General features: G+C 41.2%; 1 protein-coding gene across 1 annotated transcript in view; it reads right to left on the bottom strand.

The window, feature by feature from the left end:
* Positions 1-13,312, bottom strand: part of LOC141165790 (metalloprotease TIKI1-like) — a 192,584-nt gene extending 179,272 nt beyond the window's left edge. The window contains exon 1 of the mRNA XM_073651704.1: positions 12,845-13,312. Within this exon, the coding sequence (XP_073507805.1) occupies positions 12,845-12,952 (108 nt within the window). The 5' untranslated portion in view covers positions 12,953-13,312. The remainder of the gene's footprint in view (positions 1-12,844) is intronic.
* Between the last annotated feature and the right edge of the window lie 4,970 nt (positions 13,313-18,282).

The raw sequence follows: 18,282 nt of genomic DNA, 5'->3' as shown, positions 1-18,282 counted from the left end.
CAGCCAATGAAAACACAAAAGTCATTATCTCAGTAAATTAGAATACTTTATAAGAACAGCTTGGAAAATGTTTTTAAAATCCGAAATTTTGGCCTACTGCAATGTATGTTCAGTAAATGCACTCAATACTTGGTTGGGGCTCCTTTTGGATCAATTACTACATCAATGCGGCGTGGCATGGAGGCGATCAGCCTGTGCCACTGCTGAGGTGTTATGAAGGCCCAAGTTGCTTTGATAGCAGCCTTCAGCTCGTCTGCATTGTTGGGTCTGGTGTCTCTCATCTTCCTCTTGACAAGACCCCATAGACTCTCTATGGGGTTAAGGTCAGGCGAGTTTGCTGGCCAATCAAGTACAGTGAAACTGTTGTTTTTAAACCAGGTATTGGTACTTTTGGCAGTGTGGACAGGTGCTAAGTCCTGCTGGAGAATGAAATTTCCATCTCCAAAAAGCTTGTCGGCAGAGGGAAGCATAAATTACTCTAAAATTTCCTGGTAGATGGCTGTGCTGACTTTGGTCTTGATAAAACACAGTGGACCTACACCAGCAGATGACATGGCTCCCCAAACCATCACTGATTGTGGAAACTTCACACTAGACCTCAAGCAGCTTGGATTGTGTGCCTCTCCACTCTTCCTCCAGACTCTGGGACCTTGATTTCCAAATAAAATGCAAAATTTACTTTGCATTTACTTAGTGTGTCAATGATTACCTTCTGGACATCTGTCAAGTCAGCAGTCTTCTCCATGATTGTGGAGCCTACTGGAACAGACTAAGGGACCTTTTTAAACGCTTAGGAAGCCTTTGCAGGTGTTTTTTGTTAATTATTCAAATTTACTGAGATAATGACTTTTGTATTTTCATTGGCTGTAAGCCATAATCATCAACATTAACAGAAATAAACACTTGAAATAGATCACTCTGTTTGTAATGACTCTATATAATATATGAGTTTCACTTTTTGTATTGAAGAACTGAAATAAATTAACTTTTTGATGATATTCTAATTTAGTGAGATGCACCTGTATATACCAGGATGGGCCCAGATGGGGACATATAAACCAGGATGGGGGACATATATACCAGGATGGGGAACATATATACAAGGATGGGCCCAGATGGGGGATATATATACCAGGATGGGCCCAGATGGGGGACATATATACCAGTATGGGGTACATATATACCAGGATGGGCCCGGAAGGGGGACTTATCATCCAGGATGGGGGACATTTATACCAGGATGGGCTTGGACGCGGAACATATATACAAGGATGGGAGACATATATACCAGGATGGGCCCAAATGGAGGACATATATACCAGGATGGGCCCATGTGGGTCCATATAAGACATGTATACCAGGATGGGGCCCAGGATAAGGAACAGATATATCAGGATGGACCCAGGATGGGGGACATACAGTAGGTACGGAAAGTATTCAGACCCCTTTACATGTTTCACTCTTTGTTTCATTTGGTAAATTCTAAAAAGTTAATTTTTTTTTCTCATTAAATTACATTCTGCACCCCATCTTGACTGAAAAAAACAGAAATGTAGAAATTTTTGCAAATTTATTGAAAAAGAAAAATTGAAATATCACATGGTCATAAGTATTCAGACCCTTTGCTCAGACACTCATATTTAAGTCACATGCTCTCCATTTGCAGCGGCATGCTATTCCATCCGGTTTGCGTTTAGTTGGACCATCATTTATTTTTCAACAACAATGACCCCAAACACACCTCCAGGCAGTGTAAGGGCTATTTGACCAAGCAGGAGAGTGTTGGGGTGCTACGCCAGATGACCTGGCCTCCACAGTCACCAGACCTGAACCCAATCGAGATGGTTTGGGGTGAGCTGGACCGCAGAGTGAAGGCAAAGGGGCCAACAAGTGCTAAGCATCTCTGGGAACTCCTTCAAGATTGTTGGAAGACCATTTCCGGTGACTACCGCTTGAAGCTCATCAAGAGAATGCCAAGAGTGTGCAAAGCAGTCATCAAAGCAAAAGGTGGCTACTTTGAAGAACCTAGAATATAAGACATATTTTCAGTTGTTTCACACTTTTTTGTTAAGTATATAATTCCACATGTGTTAATTCATAGTTTTGATGCCTTCAGTGTGAATGTACAATTTTCATAGTCATGAAAATACAGAAAAATCTTTAAATGAGAAGGTGTGTCCAAACTTTTGGTCTGTACTGTATATCTGTAAGGGGCCCAGTGTGGGGAACATTAGTACAGGATGGGAGACATTACTATATAGTGGGGGAGGGGGGTCAGCATGTATGTTTATTTAAGGGACCACCCCTTTTAAGGGTTGTCCAGTCTTAAACTATAAGTCTGAAGTCATTTTATGTGATGAAGACTTGTGAATCCTCACATCACATGCACTATGTGCCATGAGAATTCACCGGTGCAAGCACTGGGAACAGACGGCATGTGACCACAGGTTTGCAATATGCATACTACTGGCCAATGATGAGAGTAGTAGTAGTCTGATCCTGCAGTGTCCCCACCTGTAAAAATAAGAATAAAATAATAAAATCCATGTACTCACCTCTCCTAGGTGTCCAACCGCTGCTGCAGAGGAGCCGGGGCGAAGGAGCAGCTCCGGAGCTGTGCTCAGTGAGTGACAGGACACCACTCCTGAGTTGCAGCTCCGGAGTGGCTCATTCTCCCCGTCTCCTCTGCAGCAGCAGACTACCACTAACCTCATCATTGTCCCTGCTGGTGCTGATGGCAGCGCCGGCAGGGAACCATGATGAGGGCAATGTTCAGCACCCAGTGCTTGGGAACAACGCTAACTGTAGCGCTAATTCCCAGGCGCTGTCTGTGTGATCCTGATGCGGCACACGGGCCGTACACGGTTGCCACACGTGTGACACACACGGACACACGGGACACGGATATTCCGTTTTAGAAACTGGCATTTATAAGCCCATATCAATAAATGCCAGCAGCCTTTATGAGGTATTATAAATGCTAAGTGTGTCTAATAAAATAATTAAAGTAAACCAGAGCTTCACTTTAAAGGTAAAACTTCACTTTTAATGCACCTTTTTACTTAAAATAAGCTTTGGTGGCAGATTCTCATGCAGATCAGTGTCCGACCCATAGACTGCAACAACTCATTTACATATAAGATAAACATGGATTTCTCTGAAATAAGACATTGAATCACAGATATCAATGTATCATTTTATTCAGCTTCCTATGACCTACATACCCATATACAGTAGGGAAAATAAGTATTTGATACACTGACGATTTTGCAGGTTTTCCCACCTACAAAGAATGGAGATGTCTGTAATTTTTATCGTAAATACACTTCACCTATGAGAGACAGAATCTTAAAAAAAAATCCAGAAAATTACAAAATTACATTATATGATTTTTACATAATTAATTAGCATTTGATTGCATGAAATAAGTATTTTATACAATAGAAAAATAGAACTTAATATTTAGTACAGAAACTTCTGTTTGCAATTACAGAGGTCAGACTTTTCCTATAGTTCCTGACTAAGTTTACACACACTGTAGCAGGGATTTTGGCCCAATCCTCCATACAGATCTTCTCCAGATCTTTCAAGTTTCGGGGCTGTCACTGGGCAATATTGAGATTCAGCTCCCTCCAAAGATTTTCTATTGGTTTCAGGTCTGGAGACTGGCTAGGCCACTCCAGGATCTTGGAATGCTTCTTACAGAGCCACTCCTTAGTTGCTCTGGCTGTGTGTTTCGGATCAATATCATGCTAGAAGACCCAGCCATGGGCCATTTTCAATGGTCTTACTGAGGGAAGGAGATTGTTGGCCAAAATCTCGCGATACATGACCACATCCATCCTCCTTTCAATATGGTACAGTCATCCTCTCCCCTTTGCAGAAAAGCACGACCAACGTATGATGTTTCCCTCACCATGCTTCACGGTTGGGATGGTGTTCTTTGGGTTGTACTCATCCTTCCTCTTCCTCCAAGCACTGCAAGTGTAATTGATAACAAAAAGTTCTATTTTGATCTCATCTGATCACATGACCTTCTCTTATGCCTCCTCTGGATCATCCAGATTGTCATTGGCAAACTTCAAATGGGCCTGGACATGTGTTGATGTGAGTAAGGGTACCTTGCGTGCCCTGTAGGATTTTAATCCATGACGGCGTAGTGTGCACCTAACAGTAATGTTTGAGACTGTGGTCCCAGCTCTCTTTAGGTCATTTATCAGGTCCTCCCATGTAGTTCTGAGCTGATTCTTGATCTTTCTCAGAATCATCCTTACCCCACGAGGCCAGATCTTGCATAGAGCCCCAGATAGAGGAAGATTGACACTCATCTTGTGTTTCTTCCATTTTCTAATAATTATGCCAACAGTAGTTGCTTTCTCACCAAGCTGCTTGTCTATTGTCCTGTAGCCCATTGTGGAGGTGTACAATTTTGTACCCGGTGTCCTTAGACAGCTCTTTGGCCTTGGCCATGGTAGACAGGTTGGAGTGTGATTGATTGAGTGAGTGGGCAGGTGACTTTTATACAGGTAACAAGTTCAATCAGGTGCAATTTATACAAGCAATGAGTGCAGAGTAGGAGGGCTTCTTAAAGAAAAACTAACAGGTCCGCGAGAGACACAATTCTTGCTAGTTGGTAGGTGATCAAATACTAATTTCATGCAATAAAATGCAATTTAATTGGTTTTTATTTTTAGATTCTGTTTCTCACAGTTGAACCTATAATAAAAATTACAGACTCCTCCATTCTTTGTAGGTGGGAAAACTTATAAAATTGTCAGTGTGTTAAATACCTATTTCCCCCACTGTAGATGGCTTTGGAGGGCTGATCCTACTGACAAATTCCTTTTAAAAACTATTTTCTGATTCCCATGCCCTCAGAGCATTGGGTCTTGATGACGATCATCTTACTAACAAAAAATGTTTTCATTCATAACAGCAATTGATATTGAGTTTTATTTTATGCCTCTATCCAAGTGCTTTTGTGTAGTGCATCTGTAACGTGGCACGGGGTGGTATCCATGGGTGAGGTATTCATCTTTTACGTCCCATCACATTACATGAAGATGGGGGTCGTATCTTGGTGTGTGGACTTGTGCTATGGGGGCGCTAGGCCCTTGCAGGCCACATGATGCCAGTGACTTCGGCAGGCCAGGACGTATGATGAACAGCTCAATGAGAGAGACCACCACTCAAAAATAAGCAGTCTTTTACTAAACAGCAATTTGGTGGGAACTATACAGTAGATAGCGGGTGTAATACTTCACAAACGTTTCTTTTAACACATGGAGCATCTTCAACATCTTCACATACATTCTCCCTGTCCTTCTCAGAATGACTCGGTTCTATCTCTCCTATATCTTCACCACTACCCAACACAGTTCTACAGTCTAGTAAGTCACAGTCCTATTCTCAACCCACATCCTCTCTTCCTCTTAAAGGAACTAGTTTGTCAATATGGCCAGTACTTAGCTCCTCCGCTTCTGACACCTTGGAACTCCCGTCCGGGGCACTCTCTTCATCTCACTGTCTCTCTTCCATCCTGGCCCGTTACCTATCTGAGTTATAAACTCGGGGCTGTACTGCTAGGCGTCCTGTCCCAGGACCCATCTCCCATTGATCACTCTCTACTTAGATCACTTCTCTCCTCTCTCTCCTCAGGATCACGCTATCCACTGCCTCGGTCTCCACACACGTCAGGGACACCCACGTCAAGTGGCTCTGCTGACTAGTCAGACCTTAGGTCTGCTTTTGTGGCACACTGGGCCCTATCTGACGTCCTGACAGGAAATTGTCTCTTTCCCTTCACCTTAGTCCCTCCCACTCTGGGCTAGTTCCAAACATTAACCCTAACTCTCTCTACTGTTGGGCAGAATACAACACCAACACTAATAACGCTTCTCACAGTTCACATTATACACCATAACAATATTAGTGACTTCAAGGGGAACGTGGACAGTATGTCTATCTCCTTACACATCAGGCCAGTAATTCACATTCTATTGCCAATCTAAAAAGGGGAACTATACACTGAAATTTTAATGAAATCAAACTTCTTACATGTCTGTTGCTGTTCATCCACATATGAAGACAAATCATGATCTAAACTCTTATTAAATAGCTTTCTGTTTTCAAAGAACCTTCTTTTCTTTATCTCCTATTCAACAACCTTCAACAAACTTTGTAGTTTCATTTTGCTTTAATATGTAAATGCACGGGAGTTGTGAATGCACTTTTGGCCTGAATTTCCACAGAGAATCACTCCATCAGAGGATGACACCTAACTGATACTTTCATGAGCTACATTATAAAAGTGCAATAATATCAATAAGCCCTGTGTATAATATATACACACTGTCTAACAAGAAAGGTGACCTTCTCAGAATCAGCCTGGATGATACATTTCATAATTATGTGTACTACTTCCACTCATCCATAGGAACTGCATTTCCTTATGAAATCATCAGTATTGGAAGTGGCAGTTTCATTAGCCTGAGTTCACACTTGCAAGTTTCTTCATCTTGATGAGTTTTTATGCTGTAAAATTGTGGCACCAAAGGTTTCAATTAAAATGACTTTGATCTATAAAAGATTAACAATAGCAAAAAATATTTGGGGCAGTGCAAAACAAGTGTATTTTTCAATCTGCAGCACGTCCTATCATTAGCATTTTTATTTACAATCACATGTCTTTTTCTTAACTAAAATGGCTATACTGCACAACTTCCAATAAGATATTGTGCATGGGCAGTATGACTTTTTTTTTAGCTTTTGTTGAAATTTCTGCTATTTGTAGAATATGGAAGCATGCTGCAGTGATAATAGAGTATAACAGGCAGAAATCAATATTCCAAATATATTGAGGAAGAGTTCGGACAGAACTGATTGCAATAAATTAAGATGTTATTTATTGCATGTAACATCTTACAAAAAAAAGTATATAGGCAAATAGCATGTTCTCACAGTCAAAAGGAATGGTCTCCTTTGGACTACGTTCTCTATTTCATAAGTCAGCCTACGATCTTGCTATTGAGACCCTGACTGATCATCTTTTCTACATTGATGAATCCACTGGACTAATCTGACTCAATTAAGGGGAATCTGTCAGTAAGATCAACCCTCCTAAGCCGTCTAATTGAGCATTCAGGTCATAGAAATCTGAATAAAATGATACCTTGATATCTATGATCCGGTGTCTTATTGCAGAGAAACCCACATTTTCCTTATATGTAAATGAGCTGTTGTAGTCTATGGGCCAGACACTGATCTGCATGAGAATCTGCCTCCGGAGATGATTTTATAAGAAAGGGGGCATTACCAGTGGGAGCCATGTAATAACTGACAGTGACAGTCTGCTCTCATAATCACACACAGCTCAGCAGTGAGATCAGAACACAGTACAGCAGAGCTAACACAGTACAGCAGAGTTAACACAGTACAGCAAAGCTAACACAGTACAGCAGAGCTAACACAGTACATCAGAGCTAACACAGTACAGCAGAGTTAACACAGTACAGCAAAGCTAACACAGTACAGCAGAGCTAACACAGTACATCAGAGCTAACACAGTACAGCAAAGTTAACACAGTACAACAGATCTAACACAGTACAGCAGAGCTAACACAGTACAGCAGAGGTAACACAGTACAGCAAAGGTAACACAGTACAGCAGAACTAACACAGTACAGCAGAGCTAACACAGTACAGGAAAGCTAACACAGTACAGCAGAGCTAACACAGTACAACAGAGCTAACACAGTACAACAGAGCTAACACAGTACAGCAGAGCTAACACAGTACAGCAGAGCTAACACAGTACAACAGAGCTAACACAGTACAGCAGAGTTAACACAGTACAGCAAAGCTAACACAGTACAGCAGAGCTAACACAGTACATCAGAGCTAACACAGTACATCAGAGCTAACACAGTACAGCAGAGCTAACACAGTACAACAGATCTAACACAGTACAGCAGAGCTAACACAGTACAGCAGAGCTAACACAGTACAGCAGAGCTAACACAGTACAGGAAAGCTAACACAGTACAGCAGAGCTAACACAGTACAACAGAGCTAACACAGTACAGCAGAGCTAACACAGTACAGCAGAGCTAACACAGTACAACAGAGCTAACACAGTACAGCAGAGCTAACACAGTACAACAGAGCTAACACAGTACAGCAGAGCAAACACAGTACAGCCTTGTAGCATTACAGAAACATTTGCAGCTGCAGTCCTTTCGCAGTGCTTCAGCTTCCATCTCCCAGGCAGTCAGTGTGGGGGAAAAGCAGTACATCAGAGCTGATAGCACTGTGAAAAGTCAGCTGCAAATGTGTTTGTAAATGAGACAAGGTTCCACTTTGCAGTACTGTGTTAGTTACAATCAGGCACTGCTCTGCAGGAGAGCTGACAGCACAATTAGAGGACATATAAGAAAAACATGTATTTCTCTAGAATAAGACATCAGATCACATATATCAAGGTATCATTTTATTCAGATTTATATGACCTGTGTGCCCATGTAGACGGTTTAGGAAGGTTGATCCTATTGCCAGATTCCAATTGAACAGTTTCTGATTTGCACGATGCAAAATACTTCAGCCCTATATGACATGCTCAGCATAAATTTACTCATTTGTTTTTATTAAAGGTGTGCACCTTTGGTGCATTTTTTACTGAAATGTATGTATTTTGGACTAACAATATTTGCATTAGGATTTCATTCAAAATTTTATGCTGTTTGCTGTCTACAGCCTCTGTGTTCCACTGTCTATTGTTGGCTGCAGAATGAGTTAACAGAGAATCTGGCAGTGAGCTCTTTCTGATGGTCTGGATGGAGAGTTTGTAATTGTTTTTTGTAAGCTCCTCTCAGCTGATTTATGACCACAGACCACATCAGAGATTAATGTGCAGGGAAATAAAAGGCCTGTAGAAACAAAATGGTGGAATAAAATGTGGCTGACATATCTAATGTGCAAGGTCACCTTTAAAATGTGCATACATATTAGACTAAGATCATTTTAACCATATCAAATATTATCAGGTGAAACTTAACAAGAAATAATAATTGTTGCTGACATTGTTTGAAAAGATGGCCATATTTTAATTTTTGATTCTATAGTTACCAAAGTTTTTTTTTACTTGGAGAACAGTCCCAGTTAGATCTTTTGTAATCCACCTGGTGTCATTGAAAATGTTGATCGACTGCCCCAGCCATAATGGACTACAATAATAATGGATATTGCACGTTACAATGTGGATTTTTCACAGGGAATGTCTACAGGGCTGCATTTACCATAGAAGTAACATCCAATTTAAGGTATGCTCTAATTGGATTTATGTTTTATTATTCTACTATTCTTTTAAGTGTTTAGTTTTGGGTAATGGAGAATAAGCAAATTATGTTGCTAACTTTGGGTGTCTCCCCACACAGTGCCTTGGGCTGCACCAACCAGAAATACCGCTTTGGGTGCCCATGTAATGTCCACCTCTGCACAGTCTCATGGTGACCTCTGCACAGTGTCTTGGCCACCTCTGCACAGTCTCATGGCCACCTCTGCACAGTCTCATGGTGACCTCTGCACAGTGTCTTGGCCACCTCTGCACAGTGTCTTGGCCACCTCTGCACAGTCTCATGGTCACCTCTGCACAGTGTCTTGGCCACCTCTGCACAGTGTCTTGGCCACCTCTGTACAGTGTCATGGCCACCTCTGCACAGTCTCATGGTCACCTCTGCACAGTGTCTTGGCCACCTCTGCACAGTGTCTTGGCCACCTCTGTACAGTGTCATGGCCACCTCTGCACAGTCTCATGGTCACCTCTGCACAGTCTCATGGCCACCTCTGCACAGTGTCATGGCCACCTCTGCACAGTCTCATAGACACCTCTGCACAGTCTCATGGCCACCTCTGTACAGTGTCATGGCCACCTCTGCAAAGTGTCATGGCCACCTCAGTACGGTGTCATGGCCACCTCTGCACAGTGTCATGGCCACCTCTGCACAGTGTCATGGCCACCTCTGCACAGTGTCTTGGCCACCTCTGTACAGTGTCATGGCCACCTCTGCACAGTCTCATGGCAACCTCTGCACAGTCTCATGGCCACCTCTGCACAGTCTCATGGCCACCTTTGCACAGTGTCATGGCCACCTCTGCACAGTCTCATGGCCACCTCTGCACAGTCTCATGACAACCTCTGCACAGTGTCTTGGCCACCTCTGTACAGTGTCATGGCCACCTCTGCACAGTGTCATGACCACCTTTGCACAGTGTCATGGCCACCTCTGCACAGTCTCTTGGCCACCTCTGCACAGTCTCATGGCCACCTTTGCACAGTGTCATGGCCACCTCTGCACAGTCTCATGGTCACCTCTGCACAGTCTCATGGCCACCTCTGCACAGTGTCATGGCCACCTCTGCACAGTCTCATAGCCACCTCTGCACAGTCTCATGGCCACCTCTGCACAGAGTCATGGCCACCTTTGCACAGTGTCATGGCCACCTCTGCACAGTCTCATGGTCATCTCTGCACAGTGTCATGGCCACCTTTTCACAGTGTCATGGCCACCTCTGCACAGTCTCATAGCCACCTCTACACAGTCTCTTGGCCACCTCTGCACAGTGTCATGGCCACCTCTGCACTGTCTCATGGCCACCTCTGCACAGTCTCATGGCCACCTCTACACAGTCTCTTGGCCACCTCTGCACAGTGTCATGGCCACCTCTGCACAGTGTCATGACCACCTCTGCACAGTGCCATAGCCACCTCTGCACAGTCTCTTGGCCACCTCTGCACAGTCTCTTGGCCACCTGTACACAGTGTCATGGCCACCTCTGCACAGTCTCATGGCAACCTCTGCACAGTCTCATGGCCACCTCTGCACAGTCTCATGGTCACCTCTGCACAGTGTCATGGCCACCTCTGCACAGTCTCTTGGCCACCTCTGCACAGTCTCATGGCCACCTCTGCACAGTCTCATGGCCACCTCTGCACAGTGTCATGGCCACCTCTGCACAGTGTCATGGCCACCTCTGCACAGTCTCATGGCCACCTCTGCACAGTCTCATGGCGAGTGTGAGATACCGCTGCACAGGTTTACACTATATTTCCACTCATGGCTCTTTTACACTGTGGTTCTTCCTTCTTTTACGACATTGTGTAACTTGTGGCTTTTCACTATTATGTACAGTTGTCAGCAGGGAGTTTTGTCTCCTGGTTGCTGAAGGAACTGAGTATCAAATTGTGAGAAAAGCCCCTTTTAATAGTGAATTACCATGTGTGATAAGTGGCCAAAGCTGCCATAAAACTATCCTTCACCATGTTCTCGGCTAACACAATGCTCCTTTTGGAGGAAAATATCAATAAATCAAACTAAAACAACCTATTCCACCTGAAGTTTGGCCACAATACACCAGAAAACAGGTGCCGCCATCTTAGTAAATGGGGGCCAATGTATGTGTTCATGTTATGGAGGTGTAAAAAAATCAGTACAGAATCAGGAACATCCTAATCAAACGTCTTTCTCCAATTTATCATTCCAGTCTGGAAGTCATATTATTATTATTTATTATTATAGCGACATTTATTCTATGGCGCTTTACATGTGGTATATGCAAAATACTCATAATGAAATGACTGTAAAAAGGATCAGTAAAGATAATCATTACATCTATTATGCTAAATAAACATATTTGTTCTATTTCATAAAAATGGTCATTTTAATATGATCGGCGTAATGATTATCATATTTGATGAATACTTAGCTTTCTGTGTATTACCGTTAGCTGTGATAGGAAATAATAGGTCTTGTTACATGCTTATCATTTATTATTTGGTACTTATTTTGGCAGAGAAGCTCTTCTATTAATAAAGTAGCAGGCTTCTGTTGTTGCTCAAAACTGTTCTCCTTATATTAATCCTGATACATATATATTTAGGAATTGGTATTTAAGCAATTCTCCATATTTCATTTTAGGTTCAGTTACGCTTCAATATTATTTTTGAATACAGTGACTAGTTAAGAAACAATCCACAGATGTGCCACACGTGGGCGCTAAGCAGAAAGTGATCCAAAAGTCACCAATGGTAGAAACCTGTGGAGTTTGCAGCTGTCAGTGACGGACCAGCTCCCACCCATCTCTGAGCAAACTCCAATTTTATACATTAAAAATTATTAACCATATAATTAAAGCTCTGTGCGGTATTTTTAAATGATAGTTATTACAGGGTTAAAAATATTGTCAATAGTATATATGATTGCTATATATAAAAAAAAAAGTTTAATTTTGGCTGAAAGATTCCATCCATCATCAATCATGCAAGTAATGTCTGCACAACTGTATGCTAGGAAGTCACAACTTCTGGAAATCAGAAACACCATGATGAGAAAAAAGTGACATAAAGAAAAAAAAAATGCTCATTAATGTATAAGTTTTAAACTATGGAATGTTATATCACGTCCCTTTATAAGAGAGAGAGCGAAGTAATGCACAATATATAAGCAATGCAATAACTAGGACAGATAGATAACTATGAAATGATAAGATATTGATTTTGAGTAATTATGAAATGACAGATCTGAAATGTGAATAAAGAGGAGATAGATTGATAATTATGAGATGATAAATGGAGTAAAAATGTTCCACAATATTAAACAAATGACCCTGTATGAATTGACTACAAATATTGACTTTTCATTACCTTTTTCCAATAAAGTAAACATGGTAAATAGGATAAAATGCAGAAATAATCACACCTAATACTTGTAATAACATACATTGACCCCCAGAGAAGTTCAGTGACTGAGCCCCCTGCCCTTTCCCTTGAGAGCTGAGCAGTCTCACTTACTTTCTTGTTGAGCTTGCAGTTGGCAGGGTCTCTGGAGCCCCTCTGATTTGCTTTGACCAGTGCCAGCAAAAATGCTTGTAAAAATACATTCCAGATGATTACCATCATAGCTTCAGTGCTCCAAAGTACCAGAGGGTAAATGTAACTTTGCTAGCAGTGATGTCCAGCAGTGAGTGACAAAGTGTGCAATAAGTACATAGGTGGGGAGGAAAGGGGCAACATTATCCAGTCTTCAAAGTGGGCATGATCTGAAGTAGCTGCCCTTGATTGCCTCTAGGAATAAGACAGTGTGCCATGCTGCTTTATTTACCGCCTCTAGACAGGTTTCTTTTTTGTGCCCTATGACGATAATAATCTGATCAAACGTCACTCAATGCCATGCTGCTCTGAAATTTGGAGAAGTGTAGGGAAGGACATTCACAAGCCCAGTGTGAAATAGAAAGTTGTGGGAGGTGGCACCACTGCTAGTCCTCCCTTTGCTTCCATACAATTGTCCCCTCCTCAGGAGTACTTCTCCTCCCCCCCTTAAGTCTCCAACTTTATGCTTGTGATCAACTAAGAGTTTCATGTATGTCTGGGCAAGAAGCACCTCAGAAATGCGTAGCCCCCCTGCCTTATGCACGTTCGTGTCCTTCTTGTAATCTAAGCACTGGTAAAAGATCAGACTCCATACTGTTAAGTACATTAAAAGAGAGCTGTAGCTCAAGGGCATTCTACCGCTGTCAGATATTCCAGTCAATTCAGAGCTCATGTCGGAAGATTAGGAGTTATTCCCAATTGTATCGGCCTTCAGTGATCTCTGTAATATTTCTGAAAATGATTCCAGCTCGCGTACTTGATACAGTTTATATACCTACCATTTTATGAAATAACATGTTATGTAACATTATCACAGATAAGCAGAAGACACAAATCTTATAATAAAATATTATATTCTAGCCTCTGTATATCCACCAATGATGAATTCATATATTCCAGTATAACAGGTTATGTTAAATAGGACCTAAATAAGTTTAGACTTAAAAGGGCCTTAAAAGAGATAATTATTCCGCTCATCTTCACTGATTGTTGGGTCCTTTTGAAACAGTCCTGTCTTATTGATACAACAGCTTTTCACTATGCGAAGAAGTATTAGAAACTAATGATAGGATTGATTGAGCGTTCACTAGTGGTAGGTGAGTACATCAAGCACTGATGGTCACTTCATCAACAGGTCTAGGAGACTGAGAAGTAATGAAGTTGGGTTTCAGTAGCATGACATCATAGTTACTTGTCGTTTTCAAAACCTTGTTATTTAGTGAAAGTTTGTGAAACTTTGTATGTGTGTCGTATGTGATAAAGGGCATGATAAATGTTATAGATTTACCTGCAGTCCTATGTAAAAGACAAATAACTCATCAGAAAATCGCAATATGATAAAAAAAATAAACATTCCTCATCAAAATGTTATTGCCCTTCAAACAATGGCTATCACAGTTTATGATTAAAATAACAAAGACCATTAAAGAATCCTACTTAAACTTTAAGAAGGGTTTAAATTATTAAAATGTCCGGTCCTTGATAGTTAAAGTTGCTATTTCATCATGCCAGCCCCTTTTAAGCTATAAGTTGGCTCTAAGATCAGACAATTGAAATGAGCCCCATTTCATTATCCCCTGTAATCAGTTGATTTATACATCTTAGTGGCCGGTATATGAGAAATTTAGAATTACATGACATTTTTTTAAAAAAATCGCCAACCATGTATGGGTCAGATCTGCTGATCCACTTTTTGCTAACTGCTCTCCATTCTCATAAAATGGTATCCAGAGCCAAATCCATCCCCTTCCTTCTGTTATAAAGCCATATGCCCTAAAAGGCCAAATGAAAAAGATTTTTTTTATTTAAGCCCTGAAATGTTTATATCTGGAACACTGGTAACCAATGGCAAACTGACTTCAGACTACTATTTTTATCCATGCTACATAATAAATACAAGAGCAGATGGATGGATTTGTCACACCCACCCACCCCCCACATCACTGTAATGCTGCCAGCAAGTGAACAGCTATTTTTTATGCATTATTATGTTCTGCATGAAAAATGTCAGGAGACCTGGTATGAAAAGTGTCAGGAGACCTGGTATGAAAAGTGTCTGGAGACCTGGTCTGAAAAGTGTCTGGAGACCTGATCTGCAAAGTGTCAGGAGACCTGATCTGAAAAATGTCAGGAAACCTGGTCTGAAAAATGTCAGGAGACCTGATCTGAAAAATGTCAGGAGACCTGGTATGAAAAGTGTCAGAAGACCTGGTATGAAAAGTGTCAGAAGACCTGGTATGAAAAGTGTCAGAAGACCTGGTTTGAAAAGTGTCTGGAGACCTGATCTGCAAAGTGTCAGGAGACCTGATCTGAAAAATGTCAGGAAACCTGGTCTGAAAAATGTCAGGAGACCTGATCTGAAAAATGTCAGGAGACCTGGTATGAAAAGTGTCAGAAGACCTGGTATGAAAAGTGTCAGGAGACCTGGTTTGAAAAATGTCAGGAGACCTGGTATGAAAAATGTCAGGAAACCTGCTATTATGCAAGCAGTAACTACATCTCCATAATTTAAAGTTGATCATAAAATTTGCCCCACTTCACTTTTAGATCCAAAGTAAAATATTTCAGGGGACCTAGTGCAATTTATTCTCTTAGCAGAAAATAATAGACTGCATTGACCATGGAAGTTTTTTTTTATCATAGTTATTTAGCAGTTGATTTATACATTGCCCAGACAGGAATAGTTCAGAGAGAATAAACTCCAGAACCATGCCTGAATGCATTAGCCAGTCTCATTGGTGCCCCAGGTGTTTAGACCTCTGATGGCCTCCCATCTGATTTAATCTCCTGTAGATACATCCTTCCACCACTAGGGACAGACAGAGCAGTTCTAAGCCCCAGGCACTTGTCTGTCTCTAGTGATAGTATTGGGTTATTTATTATTTAGTACTTTTTTCTTCAGGCATATTATATATAGGTGTTCAGCTGTGGTGTTTACTTGTTTCCAGATGGACTGCAAATGGAAAATTATAGCTAAAAGACTAGAAAGTTTACTGAAAATGGATGTTAATGAAAAGTGCTGCTGACATAAATCATAGCCATTTACACTAAAACAGTTTCAGTGTAATGAGATCATTTCCATAAGTTTATAGTATCATCTTTAAGCAGGTCAGACTATCTGCTAGGTAAGAGAAATTCACACAGCTAATACCAGTGGTGCTGGTAATTTGTCATATCTCATTTTTTTTGTTTCTTATGCTAATGATATATTAACGACTCTATGATGGTGACCTTAGATAACTTCAAGGCAATAGCTATTCTTTCCGACTACCCATACATAAGTAAGCTCTGCTTGGCAGAATATGCATTTGTTTTCAGTCAGTATAAGTGCTGCCAGACTATTCTGGCATCTGCAACTGTCTTATGTCATTGAAGGATTGCACATATTGAAATTCAACATGCCTGATTCTTCTTTCCCTCGACTTTTGCTGTTAAAGAAATTCGTAACATTCCATGTGCATCAGGTCATATATTCCATCCAAGTGCGATCCGACAGAACATCGGATCGCACTTGGACCAATGTAATTCTCTGAGGCTGTGCACATGTCCGATTGTTTCCTCTGACCGAAGCGGTCCGAGGAAAAAAAAATGCTGCATGCCCAATTGGGATGCAATTAGCGGATCGCACTTGGCCATGCAAGTCAATGAGTCCGTGGAAAACATGGGACTGCACTCGGATGACATCTCTGTTTTAGCGATGTCAGCACTGGCTCTCCCGGGGATTGATTAACATTGTCATGTCACGCAATCCCTATAGCCAATCAGTGCTGGCTTAGCTCTCCATACATTCTAAGGAAATCAGAGAGCAGCAACTCTCACTTCCTCCGGATGTATGTGATTTCTCTGAAGGCAGGGAGAGTGAAGCTAACTGGTTCACAGGGTTTATGTGACATAATAATGTTACGCGATTCTCGGGACAGCCACTGGAACGGAGCCGACACTTGAAGTGAGCACAGCTGTTATTATTTTACAAGGGGGATTGAGAAGGGGTTGTCCGAGTACTGGACAGCCCTTTTAATCATTTCAGGAGCCCAGTTAAATTAAAAACACTGTATATTCACCTCATTCTCGGTGCTGCTATTCCTGGTGGGTGATGTGACATTGTTATGCCACATGCAGGCTGCAGTCAATGAGTGGCTGCTGATTGACTGCAGTCTGCATGTGAGACAACAAGTCATGTCACTCTCCGGGAATATCAGCAAGGACATCACAAGAACAGCGCTGCTGCAGGAAGTGAGCATATACTGTTTTTATTTTATTGGGCTTCTGAATTGATTACGCTGGGCTTGTCCAGCATTGGATAACCCCTTTAACCACATTCAATTAGACAGAGTTGGATTGCAATACCAGATGTCACCTATGGATAAGAGTGGTGCTGTTTCTGGAATACTAGACTATCAGTTTTAAAAACATTGTGTGCTCTAATATTATTTTGACAAAACATTTGTTTTATACAGTTTAGTAACCTGAGGCAGATAACATTATTATATGCTTTCATGGGGTAGAATCTTCTGCACAATTAACGATTAAATGCATACACGTCCTTACACAAGTGACACAAAACCATGTTTACAGACTTGGAAAACTAGAGGTGCTCAGCATCCTTCAGTTAAACACTTATGTGAATTCCAAGAGGAAGGAAATAAGTTCAGGTGCGTAAATCCATGTAAGTAGATGATTTAATTAACGTATTTCCTCTTTTCAATGGTTCCTCCATTTAACTTTACAAAGGTAATGATTGCCTTATAATGAACCTGTTAAAGATGTGTTAAAAAGGCCATGTACTTAGTGCAAAGTAAATTGATCATCTATTAGCACATACATTTGTTGCCACTCGCCCTACTTAAGATATTTGCACAGTAATTGAACAGATCATGGGGTGTTCTATTGACTATAGTAGTTCATGCTGTGCAATATCAAGACAGTGTTATATCCTACCTACACTCTACAGTATTGACTCAGTTTATGGAAGGTTGTAATGAGAAATCCCAGAATAAGGCTCACCTGCCTGTGATACATAGCCATAGAATTTTAGAAAATTCTAACATTAGGCTCAGCACATTTTGCTCTTGCCCAATGATCATACTTACCCTTTGTGAAGCACCTACCACATTCATAGTGTTGAATTATTCCCATTGTAGACTTTGTTCACAACTGTGTTATGGTGTCCTTCCATGTTAGAAGGTATAACGCTGTGCCAGATCCATTGTATGATTGATCCAAAAGACCATAATAATAATAATAATAATCTTTTTATTTATATAGCACCAACATATTCCGCAGCGCTTTACAATTCAGACATTATTGTCCCCATTGGGGTTCACAATCTAGATTCCCTATCAGTATGTCTTTGGAATGTG

The sequence above is a fragment of the Phyllobates terribilis genome, unplaced genomic scaffold (genome assembly GCF_046119375.1).
Source record: "Phyllobates terribilis strain yellow unplaced genomic scaffold, ASM4611937v1 Scaffold_1__5_contigs__length_1240528914, whole genome shotgun sequence".
NCBI classification, from domain to species: Eukaryota; Metazoa; Chordata; class Amphibia; order Anura; family Dendrobatidae; genus Phyllobates; species Phyllobates terribilis.
The sequence above is the reverse complement of the archived record's forward strand: the minus strand, read 5'-3'. Positions and strand labels throughout refer to the sequence as shown.